Source organism: Purpureocillium takamizusanense, chromosome 2 (genome assembly GCF_022605165.1).
Source record: "Purpureocillium takamizusanense chromosome 2, complete sequence".
NCBI classification, from domain to species: domain Eukaryota; kingdom Fungi; phylum Ascomycota; class Sordariomycetes; order Hypocreales; family Ophiocordycipitaceae; genus Purpureocillium; species Purpureocillium takamizusanense.
In genome coordinates this window covers 1,184,714-1,212,054 of record NC_063069.1, presented here as the reverse complement: position 1 = coordinate 1,212,054, position 27,341 = coordinate 1,184,714, and the positions used below count along the sequence as shown (strand labels likewise).

At 56.7% G+C, this 27,341-nt stretch overlaps 7 protein-coding genes across 7 annotated transcripts; 4 read left to right on the top strand and 3 right to left on the bottom strand.

Moving 5' to 3' along the window:
• Window positions 1–1,449: 1,449 nt before the first annotated feature.
• Window positions 1,450–1,737, top strand: JDV02_002189 (uncharacterized protein; the record flags this gene model as incomplete). The annotated part of the gene is made up of 1 exon (XM_047983189.1): window positions 1,450–1,737. One exon carries the CDS (start codon window positions 1,450–1,452, stop codon window positions 1,735–1,737), a length of 288 nt encoding a protein of 95 aa, XP_047839159.1.
• Window positions 1,738–6,058: 4,321 nt separating this feature from the next.
• JDV02_002188 (uncharacterized protein) lies at window positions 6,059–8,114 on the top strand (the record flags this gene model as incomplete). Its single annotated transcript, XM_047983188.1, has 4 exons — window positions 6,059–6,255; window positions 6,322–6,483; window positions 6,541–7,418; window positions 7,481–8,114. The coding sequence occupies 4 exons, from the start codon at window positions 6,059–6,061 to the stop codon at window positions 7,966–7,968; spliced, it is 1,725 nt and encodes a 574-aa protein (XP_047839158.1). The 3' UTR covers window positions 7,969–8,114.
• Window positions 8,115–9,154: 1,040 nt separating this feature from the next.
• On the top strand, window positions 9,155–10,485 carry JDV02_002187 (Protein N-terminal methyltransferase). The gene is made up of 3 exons (XM_047983187.1): window positions 9,155–9,566; window positions 9,667–10,002; window positions 10,083–10,485. Exons 1-3 carry the CDS (start codon window positions 9,229–9,231, stop codon window positions 10,213–10,215), a joined length of 807 nt encoding a protein of 268 aa, XP_047839157.1. The 5' UTR covers window positions 9,155–9,228; the 3' UTR covers window positions 10,216–10,485.
• A 360-nt stretch (window positions 10,486–10,845) lies between these two features.
• Window positions 10,846–15,300, bottom strand: JDV02_002186 (uncharacterized protein; the record flags this gene model as incomplete). Its single annotated transcript, XM_047983186.1, has 10 exons — window positions 10,846–10,918; window positions 10,974–13,259; window positions 13,323–13,597; window positions 13,662–13,947; window positions 14,004–14,028; window positions 14,083–14,256; window positions 14,310–14,552; window positions 14,669–14,867; window positions 14,914–14,964; window positions 15,016–15,300. The coding sequence occupies 10 exons, from the start codon at window positions 15,298–15,300 to the stop codon at window positions 10,846–10,848; spliced, it is 3,897 nt and encodes a 1,298-aa protein (XP_047839156.1).
• A 2,489-nt stretch (window positions 15,301–17,789) lies between these two features.
• Window positions 17,790–18,962, bottom strand: JDV02_002185 (uncharacterized protein; the record flags this gene model as incomplete). The annotated part of the gene is made up of 2 exons (XM_047983185.1): window positions 17,790–18,794; window positions 18,843–18,962. 2 exons carry the CDS (start codon window positions 18,960–18,962, stop codon window positions 17,790–17,792), a joined length of 1,125 nt encoding a protein of 374 aa, XP_047839155.1.
• URA1 (Dihydroorotate oxidase (fumarate)) lies at window positions 18,564–21,117 on the top strand. The gene has a single exon (XM_047983184.1). The coding sequence runs from the start codon at window positions 19,336–19,338 to the stop codon at window positions 20,863–20,865; it is 1,530 nt and encodes a 509-aa protein (XP_047839154.1). The 5' UTR covers window positions 18,564–19,335; the 3' UTR covers window positions 20,866–21,117.
• On the bottom strand, window positions 20,891–25,741 carry JDV02_002183 (uncharacterized protein). Its single transcript, XM_047983183.1, has 2 exons — window positions 23,831–25,741; window positions 20,891–23,743 (listed from the first exon to the last, which is right to left on the bottom strand). The coding sequence occupies exons 1-2, from the start codon at window positions 24,137–24,139 to the stop codon at window positions 21,161–21,163; spliced, it is 2,892 nt and encodes a 963-aa protein (XP_047839153.1). The 5' UTR covers window positions 24,140–25,741; the 3' UTR covers window positions 20,891–21,160.
• Window positions 25,742–27,341: the final 1,600 nt, after the last annotated feature.

Below are 27,341 nucleotides of genomic sequence, written 5' to 3'. Positions count from 1 at the left end.
ACACGACTTGTGCGTGCCCGCCCCATGCATGTCTCGAGCTCAAGGACGGGCAGCAAATACTTCGTACGTACGTCAGACGACCAGCTGAAAGACTGTGTGCCTTGTGGGATCCGGCTACTTCAACCCATGTGCAGCGATTCGCGGTGATACAGCTGGGGAGACGGCCATGCCATGCCTCGACGCAAACCCCAACCACAAAACAGGGACAAGACCAGTGAGCCGGTGAAGATGATGAGTTGGCAGTAGCCTGAGTCGTAGCTAAAGAAAATTCTAGCTGCGGAAAGGGCGCCGCGATCCCCCATCTGTTAGTAGAGTTACGCCTAGTAGGCCTCTGCCGGTGTACGTAGCCTTGAACCGCAGGCGCTGGGATGAGGGTCATGACTTGGGATGAGATGAGATGCCTCACTCTATATGGGAAGCTGGGACATGATGGAGGCGACGGGCACGAGCGCCCATCTCGTCTATGCCCGCGGGCAATGGTGTCACCTGTGCTGGCTCCGTGCGGGGGCTAGGTAGGGTCTTTGGTCGTGTGAGCCGGGCGCCCGACGAGGTCTCATGCGTAGCTGTCATCATCAACCATCACTATGGCAGTCCCGTTTGGATGAGAGCTCACAGAGAGCAACAGCAGTATTGTTGTCATCGGCGCGAATCTTTGCAGCACACATTGTCGGCGCAACGCTTAAGATTGTCAAAGAAGGCCGCTGGAAAGAAGGGCTGCGACGTGATGATGTCGCGCTCCGGTGATGTCCTGGGTTCATGCCCCGGCCTGATCCGCTGGTGAAGACACGGAGGACCTGGGAACTTTTGTTCTGAGGACTGGACGAACACTGGTGAGGAGCTCCGCAAGTCGCAACAAAGATCATGGGAAAACGTGTATGTTGTGAAATGGTGAGTAGGGGGGACCGAGAGTTGCACTGCTTGATTACCCCTACACCGTTCAAACACAGCGCGGCTCCTGCACGCTGCGTTCGCGTCGAATGATGAGGACACCTTGGCCAGCCACTCTTTGGGTCATCATGGTTGTATAGATGTCAATTGCGACCGTGCTCAAGGAACTCAAGTTCATTGGCAAGCTCGGGGTCAGAACATGTCTTTGAACCACCCACGCACAAAGGCAAATGCTAAAAGAGAAAGCGACGACAATGCCCTCTATAGACATGTTCGCAGTAAAGGACCCAACACCAAGGCTGCGTGTGTCAAAGCCACTGCTCTACTGCGACTGGGAGTTCAGGATTCCCCAGCTGAACAAAGCATGAGGCAATCAATCGTCTCTGCTATATAGGATGGAGGCTGAAGCGCATATCGACTTACAATCCACTGAAGACATCATCTTCAACACCACCGTCACCACCACTTTGACCACTTCGCCAGCAAAGTTCATTCCACCAACCCAACTCCACTCGCCAAACACCACACAGCACTCTCAGATTTCTTCAAGCTTTGCCAAAAATGAGCAACGCGAAGCAGACCACCGGGGCCGCCAGCGGCAGCGCGGAGGAGACCAAGCAGGACAAGGCGATCATCAAGGTCGAGGACGAGTGCAGGAGCATCCTCAAGCGCTGCCGCCAGCTCATGGCGCAACAAAAGTTCAGCGAGGCATACTTCCTCGCGGACGAGGTGATCATCAAGGCGTATGAGAACAAGCTGCCGGGTCTGAAGCGTGAGGGGCAACTCGTCCAGGCGGATTGCAGGCAGGAGTCGGAGGACGGTGCGGAGAAGCCGCTGCCACGGGCGTAGGCCTCTGTCGTGGCCGATGAGTAGCTTCTCCCCCCCACTACCCCTAGCACGGCATACAGACGTGACTCCCCGTGGGCAAAGATATGACAGCTAAGCGGTAGGCACGGGGGCCTCGACGGAGAGGTGCTACTAGCCGGTGTAGACTTTCGCGATCGATAAGCAGGCCCCCCCCCGCGGCGCAGCACAGAGACAGGGCTCCCCGGGGAAAGGGATATAAAGGCTCTTACTATGCAAGGTTCGGACTATGGTGCAGATAGTACCTTGGTAGTTGTCAATGGCGGGCCGCATATCCACGAATAAAAATGATGGCGTGTGCGGTGACTGTTTCCTCGCGTGCATGCAGTAGACTGGATGCCGTGTGAACTCGTGAAGAACGAGCCATGCAGCGTGTATGGCCCATAGGAAAACATTCCCCTGAAACGGCTAGTCTATGGCACCCATGCAGTCTGTCCCTGAACGTAAGATTTTGGTGGTGACTCTGGAGTTCTGAGTCCTGACAATCTTGGGCTGGTGTTGATTCACCAAGCCATCCAGCCAGCCCCCACCGCCGCGCGCGCCACGACAGATGCGTCCCCGTAAGTTGTGTGTGGCAGCACATACATATGCGGCAGGTGACTACATTGCATGGTGCATGTCCCAAGTCTGGGGAAAGGAAGTTTCGCGTGGTGGTGGTGGTGCTGATGGTGGCGGTGGTGGCATCGGCCCCAAGTGGTGGCTCATCATCAACCTTGCGATAGGCGGCGGCGCGCACCCTGTCGCAGCTTAGATGGCGGGGTACCTGGAACGTAGCCGCTGGTCCCCCGCGTAGCCCAGGTTCCCCGCTATCGTGCGCCCGACACACACGGGGGGGCGCCGCCGTCACTCCCCCTGCCCATGATGTAACCTCTCAACCAAACTTGCTCATGCGCACTAGCACGACGAGCTGCCTTTTGTTGTTCGTTCCGCCTGTCTTGCCTTGCCCCCCCCTGATGGGGGAACGTCGGGGCGACATTTCTTTCTTCATTCCTCCTTCCAACGTAACATCGACCCCGTGGCTCGAGGCTGTCCCGTCGTCGCCCTTTGTTTGGTCTCTGATGACGCCCGCCAAACTGGCCATGAAGCGGCCGGCCCTGCAGACCTTTGCGGAGGATCGTCGGCCACGGCGGCGGATGAGGGGAGTGAGGAGTGGACGACTCGATCATGGCTTTGGTCAGCTGTGAGTGAGTGGAATGAACTCTGTTTCGTGTCACGTCCACGGCCTGGCTTGCGCGCCTTGTGTGGTGATGCCCGAGATCAGAGCTGTCGCTCAGCCACCACAAAAAAAAAACGGCGTACGGGCGTTGCCGCATCTGAGATCCCATCTGCCGGGGCGGGGGAGAGCTCATCAGGGCAATCTCCTGGGCCTCAGGAAGCCGGGCCACCCCATTGTCAGTACCTGCTCGGTGCCTCCCCCGTGGGTCGGTCCGCATGCAGCCATCCCCTCCGTCTTGGCAGTCGGGGCATCCTGCTGACATGGTTCCTGTCTAAGTCATCCGTCATCATCAGTCGCGATGGGTGCAGGCAGCTTCACGCACATGCAACACCACAGGGGGGGAAGCGGCGCGGGGGCCCCCGCTGCCCATTGCCATCGCGATGACGCGCGCACCGTTGCACCGAGAGGCACATCCGCAAGCGACCACATGGTTCAGAGTGGCACTACTACCGGCATGGTAGCTGAAGTCCAACGCCCCCCGTGGCCGCTGCCTTGGCATGCTCCCGCAGACGAGATGAGACGACGACATAAGTTACTATGTGGCGGATGCACACACGCAGCGGCCCGCCGTGGCATGATGAGCTCTGGACTCGCGCCCGCCGGTAATGGGACGTTGAAAGTGTGGAGAAGCCGGGGCATGGGGTGGTAACGGCCCTACTGCTTCCTTCCCAGAGGACACACTTATCCTATTGCACTGTTTGTGTCCTGCCAATTCGGGGACCACCCCTGCCCTGCTTTTCCTGATCGTCCACTCTATCCCACCGGCGCCTCTCGATAGGCAACCTGGCCGGCCGTGGCAGGGCCGACTGTCGAGCGGACACGTTCGCGGTGGTGGTATCGACACGTTGGCGGGGATGCTCGGCTCGGCGTATCTCAGGCCCAGGAAGGGCTCCGTGGGCGCCATTCTTCAACACTCATGATGAAATGGTGGAGTGGACAACCCCTCCAAGTGACCGACTTGCTGTGACGATGCACACAAGAATAACGAAAGCCTACACTAGTGTCACGATAACGAGGCTTTTGACAGAAGGCCCCCCGGTGACGACGCCTGTCGTTCCTGAACGAGACTGCAGCGCCGCGAGCCCGCGTCTGGGTTTGTGTGCTGTCGCCGGTGGTGTAACGGTAACCTATCGGTTACGCCGCGAAAGAAAGAAAGGGGGGGAGGGGGGGTGTTGAGATAAGCCAAGCAACCTCCTCAACGAACATTCGAACCGCGGCGATGATAGACAGCTCCCAGAGCGACCGACCTGACCAGCAACGAATGGAACCGGCCACGTTGTTGACCATGAAAGCTTGACTAGTCACAGGACTAGAACCAGAATGCAACTTGACAGCGTACATGCGCCGGTGGCCATTTGGTGGGGGGTTGGTCGCGTTCCCCTGGATGCTGAGCTGGGCCGGGCCGGGCCCTCCTCGTCGACTACTACCATCGTCGCACCGGTGGGGGATGCGCGCCGTCTGGTCATGAATCTCTCTGGGCTGGACGACACCACGTCGGCTCAAAGTGCTTGCTCCCGTTCGGCTCCCGCTGCGACTATCCCCGGTGCACATCTTGTGCTGTCACGGCCGCGGCCCGTGGGTGACTTCCACGAACTCAGGCACCGGCTGGACATGTGTGTCCTCGCAGGCATGCCAAGTCCCTCGTGTATTATGCCGACAGTTACAAGGGCTAAAAGTAGAGTAGTACTTAGACTTATATATCCATATTAAACTATACTCTATAATATAGCTTTAGGGGGGAGGGGAAGGCAAGTACTAGTTACTTAGCCTCTCTAGACTTATATATAAAATAAAGACATATATAGTAATAAATAAATATATATATATATATATAAGTAATATAAGTATTATTAGATAACTATTTTCGTGGGATTTAAAGTGTATATTATTACACCTCGATTAATGTAAAATTCGCTAAATTATCGCAGAGTGCTACGTAGAGTGAAAAAGAAGGTTTATAGCATTCGCCACCCCCTCACCGCTTTTTAAGCTAGAATATCTACACCTTTTACGCTAAATAAATCAGGTACGGATCGACCAACCTAATTTATAAGACCTCTAGGTCAATGCCCGAAAGCTAAGCTTCTTAGTCCGGGGCTTCCGGACCCCTAAATTTCGTTTGTACGCAATGATCTACAAGAGGACGAGGTTTCTCTTATGATGAGCAAGAAGAGTAGACTTTTAACTCGACTTTTCTCTATTAATTATCATCCTATTAATTGATAAAAAATGTCATTCGAATCTCCTTTCGTAAGAGATTCTAATGTCGTTCTTATATATCCGGTACTTTACCTTACCTTAAGAGGAAACTAGTATTCCTTTATAATTGGTCGTTTAAATACCCGACGTTTTTATCGAAACAGTCGAAGAATCGGTGCTTTCCTTTACAGCAGCCCAAGAGGAAACCTGTTGAAGATCGCCCCCTGGGACGTTGCCTTGGCCTTGCATGCCTTGCATGCCATGCGCGCGCGCCCCGTGGTGTGCCCGCAGCTATTGGCATCTATTCATATAATATAAGCACGGGGGACCTGTCGCATCTCGATAACAGACCCCCCCCCTCCTCCCCTTTTGAGGATATACATGTACGACATAGTCTGTATTGTCTCAGTCTCGGAGCTGACATCGGATTCGATAAACGCCTCGATCGACCTACCGTCTGCGCATCTCGCCTTGTACGCTTGCTTTTTTCCGGTGGCGCCATAGCTGACTGGAAACAAGCAAGAATCCCCCTCGAAAGAGTAGAATTTCAACCGGGGGCGGCAGGGCCGTGTTTGGGCATCGCCTTCTGCATTTGTGAATAGCAGTTCCTCGGCTCCACCACTCCTGCCTGCCTGCACCACCAAATACGGCGCTGAGCTGCGAAGCGCGAAACTCTGTCCTGCGGAACCGTCCCGTCAGGGGCCGGGGTAAGCGAGGTCTGCCTCGCGGCCCGAGACGATCGGTGTACTTGGTAGAGATCCATTGCTCCCCGAGGGACCACCCGATCTCTTTTAACGTGCTGCTCTGCCCATCCGCGAAAAGTTGGACGAAGCGAACCATCGACCCGAGACTTGCGTTTCCCTCGTCGTCGTCGTCGTCGTCGTCGTCGAAATGGCTGGACATGGGCAAAGTGCAGACTTTATGAGGCGGACGCGGTTAAACGAGGAGTCGACGCTGGCATATATTCTTTCGATGCTGGCAATTGCCGTCCTTTTTGCGCTGTTCCACATGGTGCGACGGCTCGGGCAGCAGTTGTCCGGGAGAAGGACTCAAACCGTCAAGGCCGGGGGACTGGTATCACTTTCTCGGTACGAGCAGCAACACTCCTCCCGGGTACTTGTGTATCAAGTTGTTGTCACTGACATCAAAGGCAGAAAGATACGGAGTGTATCGATTCACAGTGTGCCGTGTCTTCCTTCGGTCGGCCACGCGAGCCTCGTCTGCCTCTATGTCGCCATCAACATCATCGCGATGTTTACAAACATTGACAACAAGAACATGGGGATGATCACCAACATTGCCTCGAGGGCGGCGTGGTGAGTGCCCGATGACAAAACACTGAGCCACCCAATATCGCCCGCTGACTCGGATAGGCTTGCGTTGGCCAACTTGGTCGTCCTCATCGTGCTGGCTCTGAAGAACACTCCGCTGGCGTTCCTGACGGCGTGGTCATATGAGCGCCTCAACGTGTTGCACCAGGTCGCCGGCTACATGATGATTACACTCATCATCGTCCACGCCAGCTGCTACTCTTCCTACTTTGTACACGACGGACGACCCGAACGGCTCCTTGAGGTTGGCGAAAGATTCGGCATGGTGGCGGGCATATCGCTCGTCATCATTGCCTTCGCAGGGGCCGTCGTGAGGCGCTGGTGGTACGAGCTCTTCTACTGCGTGCACGTCTCCTTTTGGGTGCTGGCCATTGTCGCGATCGGCTTGCACCAGCCGGACCTGGGCAAGAAGACCATCATCATGACGCTCGTCGCGGCCGGGCTCTGGGCCATGGACCGGCTGCTCCGCCTCGCTCGCCTGCTGCTGTTTGGCGTCAACAACTCCGCGACGCTCACGCCGCTATCCCACGGCGCGACGCGGGTGACGCTCGGCAAGCCCCCGGCCCGCGCCGTGTCGGGAAAGCACTGCTTCCTGTGGCTTCCCCGGATCCGGACCTGCGAGACGCACCCCTTTACGATTGTGGCGACGGGGCCGGTGGAGTTTGTGGTGACGTCCCACGACGGCTTCACGCGCGATCTGCACCGGTACGCCGTGTCCCACCCCGGCGCGTCGCTCCGAGCGTCGGTGGAGGGGACGTACGGCACGATCCCGAATCCCGCCGCGTACGATACGGTTGTGCTCGTGGCTGGAGGGAGCGGGGCTAGCTTCACGTTTGGCATGGCCCTCAACATGCTCCAGACGCTGCAGGGTGATGAGAGTAGCAGAGCCATTGTCTTTGTCTGGGTGGTCAGGCATCACGGTGAGTAATAACTCAGAGCCCGACATTCAAGCTTGCCTGTGCTCATGCTGACTCGTCGACAGAGTACCTGGAATGGTATGCAGACCATCTGACTACGCTGAGGCACGACGACCGCGTGGACGCGAGGCTGTTCGTGACGAGGCATTCATTGTCCCAGCCAGTCAGCCCACTACCAGCCACCCCAACGTCGGAAATGGGCAGCACCGAAATCTCAGGTCTCGCCATGAGCGACGCCGCAAAGCTGGAGAAGGAACCGGCGCAGGTGCAATCGAAGAGGTCAAGCAACTCGCTTGGTTCAGACAAGCCGCAACACCTCGAGGCAAGCGGCGACGCGCCCAGCACAATCAGCGGCATCCCCATCACGTACGAGAGGCCCGACGTCAGCGCCCTCATCCGTCGCGCGGTCGACGAGACGCCGGCACACAGGCGGGCCTTGGTGCTGGGATGCGGCCCCCCCGGGCTGATGAAGCAGGTGAGGAACACGACGGCAGGGTGCATCCGGTCGGACGGGCCGAGCGTGGAGCTTCACTGCGAGAAATTTGGATGGTGAGGCAACGGTGGCGGCGGGAGGTGCCCAGGCGGCATTGGTATGGTAGCCGACGACGTGCAGAGACTTCATTTCCCTTGGATATAGTATTGCGAGGAGAAGTTTTTTTGTGACCGAGTACAAAATGACGCGAAGCATGAGAAAAAAAGGGGGGGCGCCCCGATGGACAGGGAGGGTTCTGGGTTTTTAGACGCATCACTTGTGACGGGACGCGGGCGCCGTCTCGCGCCGTTTCCTTCTTTTCTTCTACTTGCTTTTTCATTTTTTAGACGTGCAGGCGTGAAACGAGCCTGGGTAACACAAACACGCATCTTAGAACGGAAGTGCCTGTAGGATGCCTGCCTATTTGGGTGGTGACGAGGCGCCACGTTGGCTGGGCCCGTGGGCTGGGATGCCTGGCCCGTGGTTTCGAGTGAGACATGGTCCGGGGTCCCGCTTTCGGGGGCGGAAGGCGGGGCCCGGGAGCGGGAACGGGCGCCGAGTCGGGCGTCCGGGTCACGGAATGCGGCGGCGGGGTCGGTAACCGTTGGCTGGGTGTTAGCTGCATTATCGCTAAACTTCTAGCCTCTAGATATCAAGCCTCCCACTAAGCGTATACAATTCGCGATCGCGATCTCTACGGAAGAAAGCATAATTAACCTATTCTAGAGAACGAGCTAATCTTAGTTCGGATTTCGGACAGGAAAATATAATCCGAATCGTTCGGAAGATGGTGGCTACTATAGATGGCGGCCACTATAGGTTGCGTTGGCGGTCAATATTGCAGCCGTTCCGGCGCCTCAAGGCGCTGATGTAGCTCACTTTGCCCATGCTCGAGGCTGGCGCATGCCACCTCGAGTGTGCGGCCGGCAGAAGTTCGGCAGCACGACTGCATGCGCACCAGCGCAGCTATTTCTGCCACATGTACGGCTTCGAGATGATGGACGGGCTGTTCGAGATGATGTAAAGGGGAGCCTTGAAAAAGGAGAAGGGGTTGGGGAAGAGCAGCCCCGCTTCAGAAACTTCTAAGGTGTATGACTTGGGCGAGATGATTGGATCGGTTACAAGTTCATTCGATCACCGCCCTGGCATGGTCCAATCGCTTCAATCCCCTCCTCCTGCTCTTGTGGGGTTGGTAGAAGCTGGGCAACAGCTGCGGGACATGTTCTGCCTAACATCCAAGGCACTAAACATAGATTCTTCGAACACCATGGATCCGAGGCCTCATCTGTTGAGAACCTCCTTTGCGGATGCGAGAAGCTTTCAGATCGTGAAGCTGTTCGAATGCCAACGACAGCCTGTCGGGGAGAAGCTCAGCAGGTGCTGTCCGTCAGGTTGACCGTCTGCGCAATGGACGACAACAGACAAAACGAGGAACCCCGCCTCTCCGGCCAAGCACCATCAATTTCAGATAGCCCGAACAACTCTAACCGCGGCAGGACATACTGGGAACAAGCCAATGCTGATATCAATGGAATGCTTGGCGGCGTTCCGGCCATTGGGGGGTTCAGTTCTGTTTCCAGAATTGATCTTCAAGGGTCTCGCACGTTTTTAGCAAGGCTCGGCATAGGTGTCAAGTGTGGCCGGAAGCCCGTCATTAACGCCGTCGACGGCGGTGCAGGGTGCGTACCAATGATTTCGGGGACATCAAGTTGCACGACACGCGCCAGCGGGCAATGGACAACAATCTCTGCTAACTATGGAGATGGACGGGCGACGCAGAATAGGGAGAGTCACGGAGGGCTTGTTGCTCCGCATAGCCGAGCATGTCGACATTGTTGAGCCCGTGTCCAAATTTACCGACCACCTAAAGGGGACAACAGGAGTGCGGACCATATTTAATGTCGGGCTAGAGGACTGGCAGCCCGAGAAAGGGATCGAATACGATCTGATCTGGACACAGTGGTGCTTGGGCCATCTGCAGGACAGCCAACTGATAGAATACCTCAAGCTTTGCAAGACCGTGCTAAGGCCAGACAGTGGCGTAATGGTCATCAAGGAGAACCTCAGTACCGGCAGCGTCGATATGTTCGATGATACAGATGGTAGCGTCACAAGGTTAGTAAGCGCCATTACATTGGCCGTGAACAGGAGGCTCGAGTCCCCCGCGAGCTCTTTTCCCGCTAATAACTCAGCAGGCGAGATGAGACGTTTCGGCGTCTCTTTGAAGCGGCGGAACTGAAGCTGGTGAAGACGGAGCTACAGCGCGGATTCCCCGAAATCCCACCGAGGAGGCTTCTCCCAGTGAGGATGTATGCGCTCAAACCCTGAAATGTCTCAAGAACTCCGGCGGCTACAATAATATTCGAAAAGTCAGACGTGAGCCCCCAATTAGGGCATCTCGATACACCTCGCAGCAGCTCGGCGTTATGAACAAGTGAGACTCCACGGGGAAACGGCGACATGTTGCTTATCAGACGAACTTTGGTTGCAGAGACCCATTTTAGCCGGATGGCCTGCTTCCCGAATCTATACATTGAACAGGAGCAGGGATGTCCAAAAGCCCAGGGGCAAATTCAGTGAATGGTGAAGAGAGGCCGGCGCTTATTCGTTTCTCTCGTAGCCACTGGCGTGCCTGACGACTAATGAGTCTTCTTCCCAGGCCTTCAGCGAAGTTGTCGCTGCTCACGTAGTCGTCTTCTTCGTCTTTTGAGATACATAACGGTGGTGCTCCGAGTTCACGCTGACTTCGTGAGCCATCCGCCCATCGCCTGTCGGTGGTGAGGTTGTGAGAGTTGTCGCCGGGGTTATCATTCGTGTACTGCCGCCTGAGGACTTGCGTCACATGCAGATTGCCTGTGAGATTCGCCATGTCCAGGGCAGTGAAGCCATCACTGTCCACGCACTCAACATATGTATTGTCGCATCTTGTCCCTCGACTTTCTTGCCTTTCTTCCCATTTCAACAAGAGAGTTGCGACATCCAATTGGCCGGTGTAAGCTGCCAGATGGAGCGCCGAAGATCCGTCAGACGCCTGCAACTTAGCAGTTGCGTTGCGGCGCAATAACATACTTGCGATGGAATCATACCCGCCGGCCACAGCCCAATGTAGCGGCGTTTGTCCACAGTGGTCTCCATCGTCGACATTGCCACCCAGGCGGATGAGTTCCTCTGCAAGATACATGTCGCCATGTATGCAGCTCCAGTGTAACGCGGTACGCCCGTGAAAGTCTTTGGCGCCCACATCTGCACCATGGTGAGTGAGGTAGAGAACAATTTGACTCTGCCACGTTCTTGCTGCAAGGAGCATTGCTGTCCATCCAAACACTGTTATATCAACCGTCGCGCCCCTCTCAACCAGATCCTCCACCATCTCTGGGTAACCACTCTCGGCCGCCCAGTGGAGCGCGGTGCGGCCGCCTCGCTCGCGTAGGTCGACATCTGCCCCGTGATCCAGAAGCAAGCGAACAATCTCCTCCTTGCCGAACCAAGCTGCGTAGGTAAGTGCTGTAGAACCACACAGTACGTCCTCGGCATCGATGTCAGCTTGAGCGCCGCTGGCGAGTAGTTCCCGCAACCGCAGGTCGTGTTCGCTGTTGATGGCTGAACGAAGTCCACTAACAACAGTGCTCCCGACCGACTTTCTAGCGGCCATTTCCTCCATCAGAGACCGCATGTCGACGTCGTCCAGCCGTTTCGCGGCTTGAGCAGCAATATCACGCCCATTGTCCGTAGGGCCAACAAGCAGCTCAACCACGGCACTTCTTCCCATCAACACTGCTGCGTCCAATGCTGTCCATCCATCCACGTCACGCTTATTGGCACTTGCTCCCTCACTCAAGAGAATACGCACAATGGCATCGTATCCTTGTAGGGCTGCTGCGTGTAATGCCGTGAAGTGATAACGGTCGCCACCATCGATTTCGGCGCCAAGCTGTATTAGCGTTTCCACTGTGTCGGCCTTTCCGGCAAGAGCAGACCAAAGAAGAGCGCTTTGTCCCGTTTTATTGGTAGCTCGCACGTCAGCGCCGTGACTGGCGAGCAACCGCGCAATGGCGTGGTAAGGCACAGCCCAATGCATTGGAGTGTGATCGTAGCGGTCCCTTGAGCCTGGATCTGCGCCTCGGCTCAGGAGGACACCAACGGCCTCCATATGGCCCAAGGGTACTGCCCAGTGCAGTGGCGTACTGTCTTGATCGTCGGCGTAGTCGGCGTCTGCTCCCTCGTCCAAGAGCATTTGTATTGTTGCGGGGTTGCCAGCTTCTGCCGCCAGAATCAGTGCCTTGTTGTGTTGCAATTTGTCCGACTGGTTAGAAGAAATTCCGCTCAGGAGTATTTTGGAGATGTTGTCGTGGCGGCTCATAATCGCCCAATGAAGCGCTGTCCATCCCTCAACGTCTTCAGCCATTGAGTTTGCACCTCGTTCCAGCGCCACTTGTACAATCGCTTCATGCCCATATCTAGCCGCCAATATCAATGCTGTCTCGCCGGAGTTGTTGCAAAAGTCCACGTCGGAAGTTGTATCAAGTAGCTGCGTCGCTGTTTCAGTATGGCCGTACTCGGCAGCCAAAAGCAACGGCGTTGCGCCGTTGCTATCTTGACAATCAGCGTCCACACCTGTTTCCATTAATAGCACCAGTATTTTGTCCAAGCCCCAGTAGGCCGCGGCGTGAAGGCAAGTGAAGTTACGGGGGTACTTCTTATGCCAATCGCCGACCCGGTGACGAGGAAGATGCAATAGTTGTGCGCATGTAGCCACCCTGTCCTGCTCGCTGAGGAGGGAAAGAGCCAATGTCGTGACCTCGCCGTCCATGAAGTTGGTCGCATGAGACGGCCAGTACTGGCATGCATACTCGAGAAGACAGTAATGGCTTAAGCGTCCAGCCATGTCGGCCACTTTATCACAGGGGCCGACTCTAAATGGTTCAAACAAGAGGTAGGTGAGGCAAGCCGTAGCAAGCTCTCTTTCGCGATCCCTCAGTAGCCTCTGGCAGAACCTGCCAAGATGCTCGTGTAGTGTATGGTGAGCGAGATGCACGCTACTGCTTTTGTCATCAACACTGATGAGGCCGGAAGACGCGGAGAAGAGGAGGACCTTGTTGAACAATGCATCACTCTCCAGGTCAGTCGCCCCAGGCTCCACGCTCAAGGCATGGATAAGCTCATCTCTGGACAGTGGTCTTCGAGCGTAAAATACGAAGGACAGTACGCGCAATGCGAATTCTTTGTCATACTCATCTAATTCCTCTATCCTTCTCAAAGAGTCATCATAAAACTGATGCACGTCTTTGGCGAGGGTGTCGAGGCCTCTGCGAACGTCTAGAGGTCTTCGTTTCTGGCAGATATTCTCAACCTGGAGATGGGCCAGGAGGAACCTAGGCCGTCGAGTTAGTTCTGCAGTCTGTCCATCCGGCAATCAGTCTCCTCGTTGCGCCTACATTCCATTCGCCTGTTCCAGGAGCCTTTGGAGTATCGCACTTTTCAGCCTCGGGTCCTGGACCGAAAGCGCGCGAATATTTGCATTCGTGTTAAGTCTGTGTTCCAAATACGAGCGAATATCTTCTGCCTGAGCTGCAACATCTACGCGTCTCAGGTTCTGGAAGGCTTCGTCGAGTTCGACACCCGGGCGGGAAGTTATAAACAACCGAAGAGAAGCTTCAACCTTTGCGGCGGAAAGGATGAAGGCGTTGCGGCTTTTTGCCGGACATTCATCCTATGCATTAGACCGTTATGTTAGTCAGAATGACTGATTGAATGATTCAATGTTCCCGGCGTACCAAAGCATCGATGAACACAAAGGCTTTATTGAACCGTTTCGATAGGTCACGGACGAGCGACAGAAGATCATCCTCGACAGGGCTCGATCTCTTTCTTATAAATCCATTACGAAAAGCCTGCACTTCGGCAGGAAATGGATCGCACTGCTCCGCGAATTGTCGTACGATGCTGGACCAAATTGTTAAGACGTCGTGTGTCCTACGGTCTTTGTAGTTGCAGTACACGTGAGCTATTGCTGCATTTGAGCCTTGTGTATTGTCTTCAACATAGCAGATCGCCGCCGACCTATCTTGCGATTAGCTGGTATATCATGACCAAGAGCGTCCTGTGTCGCATCATACATCATCACAGTCTTCCCAGCACCAGCTAAATAAGAAGTGCTTAGCGGACGGCACACCAAAGATTGAGCGGCACACATACGATTTCCGGGGCACCACAGGGTTGACTGCTGTGTACCATGCACCCATTCTTGAAATGCGCCTGTGTTCAGTAGCCATTCTCCAGTACCTTGATGGTGTTTCGCGACGGTCTCTCTTTGATACTGTTGGAAGTCAAGGCTGGAAAGCCACCTGAGAGTATCGTCTCGCTCCTGGGCTGAGACCTGTCGTCAGACATGGCCACAATCATGTATGGGGGCTGGCGCTGACCGTTCAAAGGCTGTGCTGCGCTATGAGTGATGGAGCTCATGGTCTCTGTTAAGCGTTCCACCCCAGACAGGGTCTTCAGTACATCAACGTGGACTGCTTGCATATTGAAGTTCGTCTTTTCAGCAGTGGAGAGCGTTGCATATTGCACAATGTCTCGTCCCTGCTGGACGGCTTTCTGGAAGTCCTGATGAGCACCTTTGAGTTCAATATCCTCGCCAGACAGGAGGCTCTGGAAGGCCTTGACTGGACATCGATCAGCTGTGTAGCTCTGAGATGCCCTCAGCAATCAAAACTCAGGCACATATAGTGAAAAAGGCAAGTGATTCTGCGCTCCCACAACGTGATGATTGGGTACGTACCGACGCGCTTCTTGCGGATATATCTCGTATACAATCCACAAAGCAGAAGGACGGAGCTGAACACTGCTATTATTGCATCGCTCAGCTGCGGTATTGAGGGTACTTGGGTTTCCCATATCTCTATCCCTTTGAGGTACGATTCCACATCTTGGAAGAAATCCACGAGCCTGTCGTAGTCGCTGGACACGTTCCTTGCAACCTGGAGCGATTTAGTGTAGCACACGGTGCAGACGCCAGGTCCGTACCTGGATCAAATATCGGACGGCAGCGAATATAGCCTCGCTTGGGGGAAAGGCCTGATCTTGGTCAGTGCAATCTCGTGCGGTTGATGTGATAGCTCCTCATACAACTTTACTCGCGTGGGCCACGACCGCACCCAAAGCCTGAATCGGCGTCAGGCTCGCATTGATTAGACTCCTGAAGCGTGCCAACTTCGAGCCATCGTGCCGCTGATCTTTAAAGGATCTCTCCATTCCCTCAACCTCAGCTAGAACCTGGCTAATACTGGCCGTATGTTTCGCCGTCAGAAAATGCCTGTTCTCTGTAATGTCAGCATACGTGTCGATGGCATTTTGCCATAGGAGCCCCAGCTTAGATGGAGCGCCTGCAATCGGTTGCACAGTGGCTGCCATTATGGCGTTTGGTGACAGTTTGTAAGCCTGCAATCACTTCAGATCCAAGGCCCCTCTAAACCATGTCCCAGAACTCCGTGCTCAAAACTGCGAAGGTGATGGGAGCGGGGCATCATCGACTGGAGGCGTACGCCTGCAGTCGAGCGTTTATCGTACGCCTACAGTCGAGCGGAGTGGGGTTTGGATTGTTTCTGGATCGTCAACTCCTCTCTGGACGTGAGGCGCCATGGACCATGATTATCTATTTTCTCCCGGTGCACGAAACGAGTTCGTCGAGTACTTACGAGCCAATCCTAATGCTCGCCGGGTGTCGGAAATCGATCAGATCGACCTGACCAAATGGCTAATCGACGCCACAAAATACCCTGTCTCGCAGCGGGAGTCGAGCCGTCGTCATTATGTCAGAAAGTCATTCGCGTGGGACGCCGACAAGCAAGCCTTGATGTCGCTACCAAAGGGGAAACAGGGTAGTATACGGAGAGTGGTTACGGAGGATAAGATAATGGATGTGGTAGAAGCGGTGCATAGGGGCAACGGCCACGCTGGCTGGGATGCAACCTGGAAGGGCATCAGCAGCACCTACTACGGTATCTTGCGCGCAGACGTCATATTCCTACTGAAGCGATGTGAATTGTGCGCCAGGGATCCTCGCAAGCAACCTAAAGCCCGCCCCTCCACAACGAAACTGTCGGATATGGCGACTGCCGCAACATCGAAGACTCTGAGCCTCGACGACCTTATTCATAGCGAACTCAACCCCGATATACATCAAGACGCGGACGAGCCGAACGAGCCGAACGAATAGTCCGTATCCCTTCGCACATCCCATCCGCACGTCGATGGTGACGTGGAGCTCCCGGCATCTATAGTATACGGACCCTCACCTTGTTGGGTGGCGACATCCGTTTGCAGGCGAAGCGGACACGATTCCCTCGAATTGATGACAAAATCTATTTCGATGCTATGTAAACTCATACCACCCCAGGCAGCATGTGCGCACCCCGCAGCTGTATCCTTGGTTGTGTAGAGATTACCTTGTCATTTCGCTCTTCAGCCACTGAGCGATGCTATATTCGTTCAATGGCTCGTCGTCGGGATTCAAAATCTCGACTCGCTTGACTCGGATCGAACAAAGCGATGAAAGGCCAGGGTCAGACAGAAATGTCGCCTCCGGGACATCTTCCATCATATAACTTTCGAATTTGAGGCGCAACGACCTCAGCCTCCCGCACTGCTTGAGGAGCTGGACACACGCGGGTACATGCCGCGATGGCAGTATGAGGTGATTGGTCTCGGACTCTGGGTACCTGCGCCAGTTGAGGTCGTGATCAACTGCACTCTCCCATGAGAATCCCAAAACCTCGATGTTTTGCCGCCCTACGCGTCCGATTGCGACGAGAAGTCGCGTCACCTCCTCTATATCGGCTAGATGGAATGCGGTATAGCGGTATGCTAACGGCAATGCTTCCTGGCGAACCTGTTTGTTGACCTGCAGGAGCGTATAGTCGTCACCAAGAGGGAATAAGAAGCCACTGGAGTCACCAATTGCTTGGCAAATATTGTACCGTCGTTCCTTACTGCGCCAGGCAGACCCTTGAAATGCAAAGCCGTAAATTTTGTCGCGTATTTCACGAGGCAGACCCAAAAAGGGAGTGTTATATCGTATTGATTCGGGATGCGGTTGTTGCGCGATGCGTTTGGCCTCGTCTCCGCGGAAATCCAAGGTCTGGCATAGCCCCGCAGTATGTAGAACGTCGTTTGCTTCCGCTTCCGTAAGTAGGAAGGGTATACGAAGACCAAAACCATACTGGATATCAACGAAGAACTTGTAAAATCCGGCGATGCTTGATCGAGTGACTATAACTGTGTCGTCTGCGTCTGAAATTGCCTGTGACTCCCCATCCTCCATGGGCGGCTTTGCGCATGAATTTTCGCGACATCGTGTCTTCTGCAATCTTCGCATTTCGCGATATTCCATCTCCGTTCGCTCGTACATGCCATCAGGAACTGGGGTGAGATCAGAGTATACACGATGCCCGATGCTGGCAGCTGGTTCAAGTCGATATCCAAGAGCACTCTCCAACTGTTGCAACGTCGGCTTCCGTTTGGCCATGGTCGTGTCTGCGCGATGGGCCGTGTCGGCTGGGTCCTGGGGTGTTTACCAAGCTGAGAAGCCTAGAATGGCTGTCCGTAGGCAAGGCCGTTAGATGGAACCAAATGAGGCTGGTTTCATTGGTGTTGATGGATTTTACTGACCGCTATTTAAGCGGGCTGCAGAGCAAGCAGGGAGGTGAAGCATCGGGCGCTTGTTGACTCGGTGGTCCTGCCTTTCGGGGCGCGATACCAGCGCAGATGGGCTGGGTGATGTTGCTGGTGCGGATGCTTTCTGAACAATCCAGTACTGATTATGTCATTCGTCCCCACTGTGGATCGTAGCATCCCCCGCTGACCGTTTGCGCCACTGTGGATAGGTACGTACTTATTGCCATTCATTCGGCAGAAGCTTGATCTTCCACCCACTGCCTAATGATGGCCTGAATCTGTTCCCATCGCTGGACAAGCAGGTTTCTTTGACATGCCTTGCCAACCTGCAACGCACGAATGAAACCCAGTGTTTCCTCGCTTCTGCACAAGTATTCCTCGAACAAGTGTGGTAGCTGCTCAGCAGCTTTTTCGAGCGTACCGTCTTCATCCTCCTCACCATCTACGTAGCTCTGCCAGTCAGCGTTGACGCAGGACAGCAGCCGCAACGCAACCCAAATATTGTCGCTCCTCTTGGACCCAGCGTGAAGCATGAAGTCTCCCAAGTACCCATGTCCCTTCAATTCGGATTTCTGGCCTGGGGTCAGCCTCGGGAGAATAACGTCATCGAGACACAGTTTGTCATGTTGATTCTCTCTCAGGACGAATCCGTACTCGGCCAGTAAGAAGTCGTTGGAATGCTCTCCGTATGACGTGAGTATTTCATCGCCTGCGCAATACGGACGGTCTGCAGTAATGTCGTAAGCTTCCGTCGAAAATGAAACGGAACAGCCCGTATCCGCGTGATTGAATAGGTCGGCGACCGGAAGTAATGCCAACCGGTCGTGCCATGGGAACGCCACCATAGACGGCGTCTCGAAATAGAAGGTCCTTGTGTTGACAAGAAGCCATGCGTACAAGTAATCTCGCCGCAGTTGGTCCGGAAAGCCGTCACTGAACATCTTCCAATCGATTTCGAACCGGCTACATTGTTTGGTCAAAAGGCTCTTGGCTTCCGCAGGGAGTACGCTCTGGAGCTCTTCGGGCCACAACATCGGCATCGTCGCTTCAAAATCAGTCCATTGTGGCGCAATGCTGGCCCAGTCCGCCGCAGCACCCCGGCGCAGTGCAAGCTCAGCAGCCAGAAGGCCATGAATGGACATGTCCCGCGAAAGTCTGCGAGAAATATCCTCCGGGACTGTGTGTAGGCTGCGGATAGCCTGGACAGGTATATTCATGATAACATCCCCTTTCTAGCGACTCGTCAGACGTGAAGAAGTGGGGGAAATCGCTCAACATACATCTAGGTCGCGGGTAGCCACCATCCCAATTCCTCGTCCAGGGAGGACGGTCGGGGTGACACCAAAGACTTTGACCCCATCTTCGTCGGCTCTGCGAAGCAGGCTGTCAATGGCGTCCATGTTGTGCCCAGGGAGGAGACGCTGGTAATTGTTCTGAAGCTAGAGCCCGTGAGCGAAGGGTGGAATGTATTCCACGTGATTGAAGCTATTGTTCAGCGGGTGATTTTGCTTTCCGCTGCTGCCCTGTCCGGTGGCCGAGGGCTTGGTAGAAACCTACAAGTACGAAGTAGTGGGCCGGCGGTCCAGCCCGAGACTGTTCCCCCGCACGTGTTGGGGGCCCGCCTGCGCCCCCAAGTACCTGCTGCCGGCCATGTACTAGTTAGTTATATACTACCTTATGCATGCGGAGCTTGGTAAGTCTGGTGGTGTTGGATATTGGCCTCCTGTCTAAAGAAAAAGTGAACGACGCTTCATTATCGGGGGAGGTGTCACGATGCCGCCGCCGCCACTCGACGGCCACCAGCAGCAGCAGCAGCAGCAAGGCCAGGTGCGATCACCACCACCACCACCACCACCACCACCACCACCACCCAAGCTGAGCATCCACCCGCCGCTGCTGCTCAACACCGCCTGCCCGTGGGCCACCACCGCGGGCGACCTGGCGGCGCTGCTGTCGTGCGCCGCCACGGGGGCCGTCACCACGCGGACGAGCCTGCTGGGCGGGTTTGCGCACGACGACGCGGCGCACCGGTTCGTGCTGTTTGACCCGGCGACTGGTGCGACGATGGGGCGACGGAAGAGGAGGGGGAGGGGAATGGGAACCAGAAGGGCTGCTGTGGACGACGGCGTGGAAAGGGATGAGAAGGATGATGACGATGATGACGATGATGATGAAGCGGCAGGTGCTCATCATGGTAAAGGCGGCGATGATGCCACAAACGTACCGGTCGGCAGCGTCAACTCCCTCGGCTACAGCCCCATTACGCTCGACGGATACCTCGCTATACTGAGGGACCTGTCTTCGTCGTCGTCGTCTTCATCGTCGTCGTTGTCGCCGCCGCCGCAACAGCTGCCCGCCCACGCATTCCGCAAGACCGTCATCGTGAGCGTCACGGGCGACCCGCCCGCCGTGGCGCGCTGCTGCGAGCGCACTCGTAGCAGCGCGTCCGCCATCCGCTTCCCCCTCGCCGTCGAGGTCAACCTCTCCTGCCCCAACATCCCCTCCGCACCCCCGCCGGCCTATTGCCCGCGCGAGCTCGACGCGTACCTCGCCGCCCTCCCCGCGCCCGTCGTTGTCGTCGCCGCCGCCGGCACTACTACTGCCACTGCCACTAGCACCACCATCACTACCACTGCCACTGTCACAACTGCTGCTGAACGCGGCGATGGTGGTGAAGGTGAAGGTGGTGTTGCTGGTGGTGTTGCTGATGGTGTTGCTGGTGGTGGTGGTGGTGGTGATGCTACTGCCGCTCCCCGCCGGGCACTCCCCATCGGCATCAAGCTCCCACCGCTCACCTACGCCACGCAGTTCGACGACCTGGTCCGCGCGCTGCGTCCCCACGCGTGGAAGCTGAGCTTCGTGACGGCGGTCAATACGCTCGGCTCGTGTCTCGTCTTTGATGATGACGACGACGACGACGACGACGACGACGACGACGACGAGCGGGAGAAGTACGGCAGCAGCAGCAGCGGCGGCGGCGGCGGTGGTGGGGCCGGGAGCGGGATCGGGAGCGGGAGCGGAACCGGGCGAGACAGTCGGGGCGGGACGCTGAGGGGCGGCATGGCGGGCGCGCCGCTCCACCCGATGGCCCTGGGCAACGTCTCGACGCTGCGACGGCTGTTTGACGGGTGCGACGAGCTGCGCCACCTGGACATCGTGGGCGTGGGCGGCGTGAGTGACGGGGACGGGTATCGGCGGATGAGGCGGGCCGGCGCTGCCGCCGTGGGACTGGCCACGGGGCTGGGGAGCAGAGGCGTCACCGTTTTTGATGCCATCGCCAAGGACATAAATTCACCGTGGTAGCGAGTGCAGGGCGAGCGCCATCCCGTGACCAAGTCTCTACTATTCAGTTCATCCAGCTGGCATCCCTGATGCCCTATATGTCTTTCGCTTTTATATACCGCCGTAATATGTACACGATGCTGCGCGCATGTCTGACGCTCGACATCTGGGGGTATCTTGTATCCGAGCGCGCCGGCTGCTCCCCAATCCCAATCCATATCCCAAATGCCCGTACTTGACGAGTTTCCTCTTTCAGAACCCCGGATCCAACCCAACTCCGCTTAAATAAATAGAGTGTATAATATATTAGGTATATTCATGGCGTTCGTGGCGTCGACTTCACGCTCCCCTCATTGTGCTCGAAACTCGTGTGATGCGATGATTTGCGCGGGCCGTTGAGCTTGGAGCCGAGGCCTCTCGCGACTTTCTGGAACAAGGACCCCGTCTTCTCTTGGGACGGACCGCGTCCGTGTCTGCTCGCCACGACGGCGTCGGTTGTCGTTTCTTCGTCATCGCGCAGCGCGTTACGCGCATCGGGACAAGGATCGACGAGCTGTTTCGCGTCCCCGGAGAACTCCAGGAACAGGGGGTAGACAAACATGGCCACCTGCAGTGCAACAATGACGATGAAAGCCGTCTGCACTGTTCCTCCGGTTGTGATGATGCCGTACATGATGAACGGGAAGAAGGCCGGGCCCGATCCACCCATAGTGATGAACGCGGCGGCGCGCTTGGTCCTAAGCCCCTGACCGCGCAGGCCAATGGCGAAAAGCAAAGGCCAGACAGGACCTTCACAAAAGAAAAAGAGTATGATTGGGATGACCAGCAGGTCGGGGTTCGACGGTCGGAGAACCACAGGGAGGAGGGCGAACAAAAAGCACCCGACAACGCTGATACTGAGGTAGGTTCGGGGTTGGGGAAGGCGAGGCTTCTTGACCGAAAGGTACGTCAGTCCCCCGACCAGAAACCGGGACAGTGCAAACGCTGTGTGCCCGATGAGCAGGTAGTCGGATATGGAAATCGCCAGATCGGGCGGCTGATCTGCGTTGCCCGTCCCGCCGGATCCGTCCGTGCCGCCCGTCGCTCGCTTGTCAAGATTATCAGCGTCTGGGAGTATCGAGACCATGAGGCTCCGGAAGTAGATGCTGTTGCTCTCCTGCGCACCAACATATAGGTACTGCGCGAACACTGCCAGGACCAGACTCACGGTCCGCAGTTGGAGGCCCGCGATGCTCTTCTTCTTCGGATCGACTGGGAGACGCTTCGATAGTGCCTCCAGCTCCTCGTCGCTCACTTCGGGGAGGGGCATGTAGAAGAAAAACAGCCCCAGGATGACGCAGAGCAAGGTTATTCCTAGGTATGTCCACTGCACGTTGATGAGAGTCGTGCTGTTGGAAGCATTGCGGTCGCTCTCGTTCTGAGTCAGGGTCTTGAAGAAGACCTTTTGCGCCAACAGGCCACTAATGACGCTTCCCACGGCCTGGACTCCTTGCGCCAGGAGGAGGCGCATCTCGCCGTACTGCGGCGGGCCACACAATATCATAAACGAGTTTGCGCCCACTTCCAGTACGGAGAGACCAAAGCCGACGACAAAGTTGCTGAGCATGAAGCCGCCGAACGAGTTGGTCACAGCCGAGGGCCAGAAAATGACCGTGCCGATGCCGTAGATGCATAGTCCGACAATAAAGGTCACCTTGAATCCGCCTACATTCTCGGCCTCATTCTTCTCGTGGCGCTTGGAGCGGTTGTGCTCGTCCCGTCGCAGAATCCACTCGCCCACCAAGAGCGGCCCGAAAAAGTAGCCCCCTCCAAAGTACGCGCTCGTCAGGCCCAGTGTTTGCGCGGGAGAGAATTGATCCACCGAGGCTACCGCATTGTTGAGCGTATTAAGCAGGCCGTAGGACACGCCCCAGAGGAGAAAGAGGATGGAGACGATAGTGCAGTACTTGAACGACTCGAAGGCGTTGGCTTTGAGCATGCTCTTGGGTTTGGTCATGTTGACAAAGCCAAAGTAAATGCCGTTCTCGACCGTACCCGAGGTAGAGGCAGTCCGGGCGGTGCGCGCCCGCGACATGTCAGCGAGATGTGTGTTTTCCGGCAGGGACGTCATGTCCGGTGTCGTCAGGAACTCCATGGCGCTCATGGGAGCGTCGTGGCCCGGGCTTGCGCGATATGACGGCTGAGGCTCGACAACCGCAGGGGCGGCCCCGCTCGTCATCTCCGCACTATGGTTCTGCGATGGGGGTGTCTCGTTGTCGCTTGGCCCCTTGCTCGTGGAGCCTGCCGAGGTTCTCGTGCCGTCCGGGTCGTACAACATGGCCGGTAGGAGCTTGAGGATGAGGGGTTTGAGGGTGGGGACACAAGCGCAGCTCATGCCAATATTGACCTCAACGGCGCTCCACATGAGCGAAAGCGATGCGTTCCAGGCAAAGTCGGTCTGTCCGCCAAAGCGCGAATTGGGGCTGGTCGTCGCGCCTGTCGGTACTTCGGAAATGGCGCGCTGGAGGTAGTAAATTCGGACAACGTCGACTATCGTGACGAAGATACCGAGGGTGAAGGTGAGGACAAGAATCGTTTTCTGTCGCGAAGGCAGCCGCATCCCCGTGAGGACGGGGATGGGCAGGGCGAGAATCGCCAGGTCGGTCACGATGTTGACCGGCGCGGCGCAAATGAATTCGGTGAGGAGGGGGATGCATCGCGTCGGCGTTTCCACGTGGATATCCCAGGCGGCTCTGATTGGACTGCACTGGAAAATGTTCATAAAGGTGAGGACCGTGCCAGCGACGTTGACAACGGCCAGCGTGGCCCACGAAGCGTAGCGAAGGACAACCTGCGTGTTTTTGGCGAGGCGGAGGTAAAATATTAAAATACTAGTCTTGGTGGCCATGAGGGCGGGGTTCTGCATCGCACGTTAGCTGGGTCCACGGCGGTAACGCAAACGGCTGCAGCCAGGTAGATGCTGTAGAACGCATGGCCATGCGCTTACATAGAGTATCGAAAAGACATATTCGCAGTGGCGCAGCGTCGACCAGTCGTCTTCTAGTATATCTCGGTCATATTTCCCCAGGCCATTGGTGACACCGTAGTCGATTGTGAAGGAGAGGAAGAAGGCTATGAGCCAGGCCAGGATCATGACTCGGTCATCCCAAGAGACATTCCGGACAATGAAGTAGCGGCAGACGATGCGCGCGCCGACAAAGATGGAGGCGAGAACAAGGGTCGCGGTGGTGACGGCGAAGACGGCGGGTCCGCGATTCGGGACGTGACCGTCCGAAGTCGCCGAGGAGACGTCCATAGCGGAGGTGAGAAAGACGACATGAGGCGACGGTAGTCGGGGAAGCTCGGCAGGGCTGAGAGGCGGACCATGCGAACCGTAGGCTGAGGTTAACAGCGGCGGCCAGAAGTGAAAGCCATTGCTCGATATTCGATAGCGTGACCGAGGGAGCCCGTGCACAAAGGGCGACGACGTTGGCGCTCGTGCGGATGACTGGGTCGAAAGGTCAAGACCTGGGGCAGGCGGCGAGAGATACCGTCTTGGCTTTTAGGAGCGAGAGAGGCGACGCGGCAAGCGGGAGACAGACGCGGCGAGTTCGTGGCCAACGACTCCAGCGCAAGAGCCGGGAGCGCGAGACTTTTTTGTACCTGGCTGGGCGCGGCAGGAGTAAGCGCAGCGTGTCAGACGTCTCGACAGATCACAAAACGGCCCCTGTCTGGATCGGATCTTTGTGCCTGGCACAGCACGCGGGCAGCACAGGGCAGTTGGAGGGGTTGTTTGCGTCGACAGAGGGGAGAGAGAGAGAAGGGCAAACACGAGGGAGACGAGAGATGCTTTTGCGGGTTGTGTGTGTGTGGATGAGATGGAGGGATCCGTTGGTGTTTTCCGTGCCGGGGCCCGGCCGGCGCATCCATCATCAGCGCGGTGCTGTGCGGTGCGGTAACCACAGGCGGCGGCGGGTCCACCAACAGCATAGCACTGGGATGGATGGATGGATGGATGGATGGTTGTAGTGAAGAGTGTGGGTGGGCTCGGGCGGCTGTGGACAGTCGCGGGAATGGTTGGATGACAGGATCGCGGTTGGCCGCTGCGTGGGCGGACCCAGCAAGCCCAGTCGGAAGCAAATCAGACCGATGACGGGTGAAGGGCTCTCGCTGCTTTCTGTCACGAATGGATCAGTGTCTTCCCTGCTGGCGTTTTGAGTGGCACAGAAGCGAGCGAGGGGTGGCCCGCCGCCGGGGGTAACCGGGGGGAAAGGGGGTCTTCTCCAGCCAAGGGTGCCCCTGCGTGCCACGATCCATCTTTGCGGTCGTCTTTCGTCGCAGCGAGTGTGGCTTGAAAAGTCGACGTCTCTCTCTGCCCTTGATTGACCGTCTTTCTTCTTGGGGCCGCCCGTCAATTGTCCGCCCCAGTGCCGAACCGTCTACGTACTCCATCAGCCAGTCGACGGGCGAGCGAGCCAGCGACAATTGGACGGGTGGTGCCGGGCGCTACGATGCGTTGGCGTCGTCGCCTCATCACCCAGCTCCCACGCCGCCTGCCTCTCCAGTGGCTTGGCCGACAGACGTCATCGGCTCCAAACGTGGGAGCAGGCGGTGGACGGATGGACGGGCGGGCGTCGAGCGAAGGGATGGATGGGGGCGTGTCCGTCTGGGGCTGGAACGAGCCAGGAGCAGCGAGCTCGTCCGAGACAGGCGATTGGCGATACCGATTGGGGTTTGCGATTGCCATATGGTGTGGTGTTGGCTGTGTCCATCTGTCACGAATTGGGCAATTGGGTGAGAAGCAAAAGAGCGACAGATGCCAGGGTGCCAGACAGCACACAGCCAACCTCGACAGGGCGGCGAGTCACTTACTGATGCATGCCCTGTCATGCTTTCATTCAAGCGCAGGCAGGCAGGCAGGCAGGCAGCACAGACGAGATGAATTCCAAAAGACGGCAAAGACGGAACTGCGCGGCAGAGCAGAACGGAACCGCGGGATCCGAGGGGAACGAGAGGACGGAAAATGTTGACGTGCTGCGCTGCGACAGACAGACACCCCACCAGATGCACGCACGTATGTATCTGTACACATGTACTTCATACGCGAGCCGCGGAAAGAAGGAGCGACCACGGGACCTTGAGTGGCGGTTCCGTCGAATCTCGACTCCCTCAGCCAGCCAGCTAGAGGGGTTAGATACAGTACAGTACATACCTAGTACTGTTCATCGTAGATGGGCCAGCCAAGAGAAAAGGAACCATAGAGCGATGGCAGCCAACGCACTCTAGCTCAAACAGGCCTGCCGCAGCCATCATTTCGGTTGCTCCCTTGCAGGCAGCTGGGCAAATCCAAGGGGCCTGATCGCAAGAAAGCCGCACACAATATTGCCAGCACTACCAATGAACGTAAGGTAGGTACGTATGTCCCTTCTCTTCTGTGCCCGATAACCTACTTATGTGTCCCTTCCCTCCAATTGAGGTGTCCGCCGTCAACAGGACACAGCTACAAGCAGCAGAAGAAAGAACAAGAAGGGGGGAAAAGCCGCATCCCCCCGCCCTCCCCCCCCCGCCTTGGACTGACTCCCGGAGGTTCAAATGGCTGCTCGATCCATAGAGCGTCACCCTCGAGTCCGGCATCTGCGCGCGCTGTCTCCGGCTCCCTCGTCCAACGCAACAAAAAAACCACTTCGGCCCCTTTCTGGCCATGCAGCAGCAGCAGCAACAGCCGTCTGCCAACAACACGGCTACCGAGCCTGCTCGACGGAGTTGGCGCCGGGCTCGTCACGTCACCTCGCGTCAGGCTGCCGAGCCTTGGGTACGGAGGTGCAGCGTTTCGGAGGCGCTGTAATAAAGCCTCATCCGTCTGTCCGGTAAGGTAGGTGATGGTGGGTACTGTACCTAAAGGTGCCACGGGCACAGTACAGTATAACCTTCAGTGAGTGCCATGCCTTCAATACAGTGCAACTCCAAGTACTTTTACACCTCACTCGGCTGCAGCCTCAAAGCCGGTGCAGCAGGTTCATCGGATCGTGCATCCAGGCTCCAGCCATCGGCTGCTGATCGCCGCCCGTTGGAACCAACAACCCCCAGGCGCCGCGGCGCACAGCGAGCGTCCGACCGCCGCGATGCTTACCTATTCCATTCCCGACGTACGAGGTACAGTTAGTACAGTGCCCGCTGCTCACAGCTCGCTGCTTCACGCTGCAGCCTGTTCGCCAGTTCATCAAGCCTGCCGGCCGTCAGAACAAGGTTGCATGCCCCCCCCAAAGAATGACCGAGCACACGCCGAGCGTCGACGAGCGGTGGATTCGGTCTCAATTCCCCCCTCCCTAAAAAAAGTGCCACTGAAGAAAACAAGGTCCACCACCCGAGACAGGCCTCGCGGCTGAGTCCCGAGCGCCAGCTGAGGACAGAGGGCACGGACGGGCCCCAAATTGCGGCTCAATTCCGTCTGTCAGGTGAGCGAGGTCGGGTGGCTGCCCCAATCCCGACAAGTTTCCTCAGTGCAGGCAGGCAGTCGG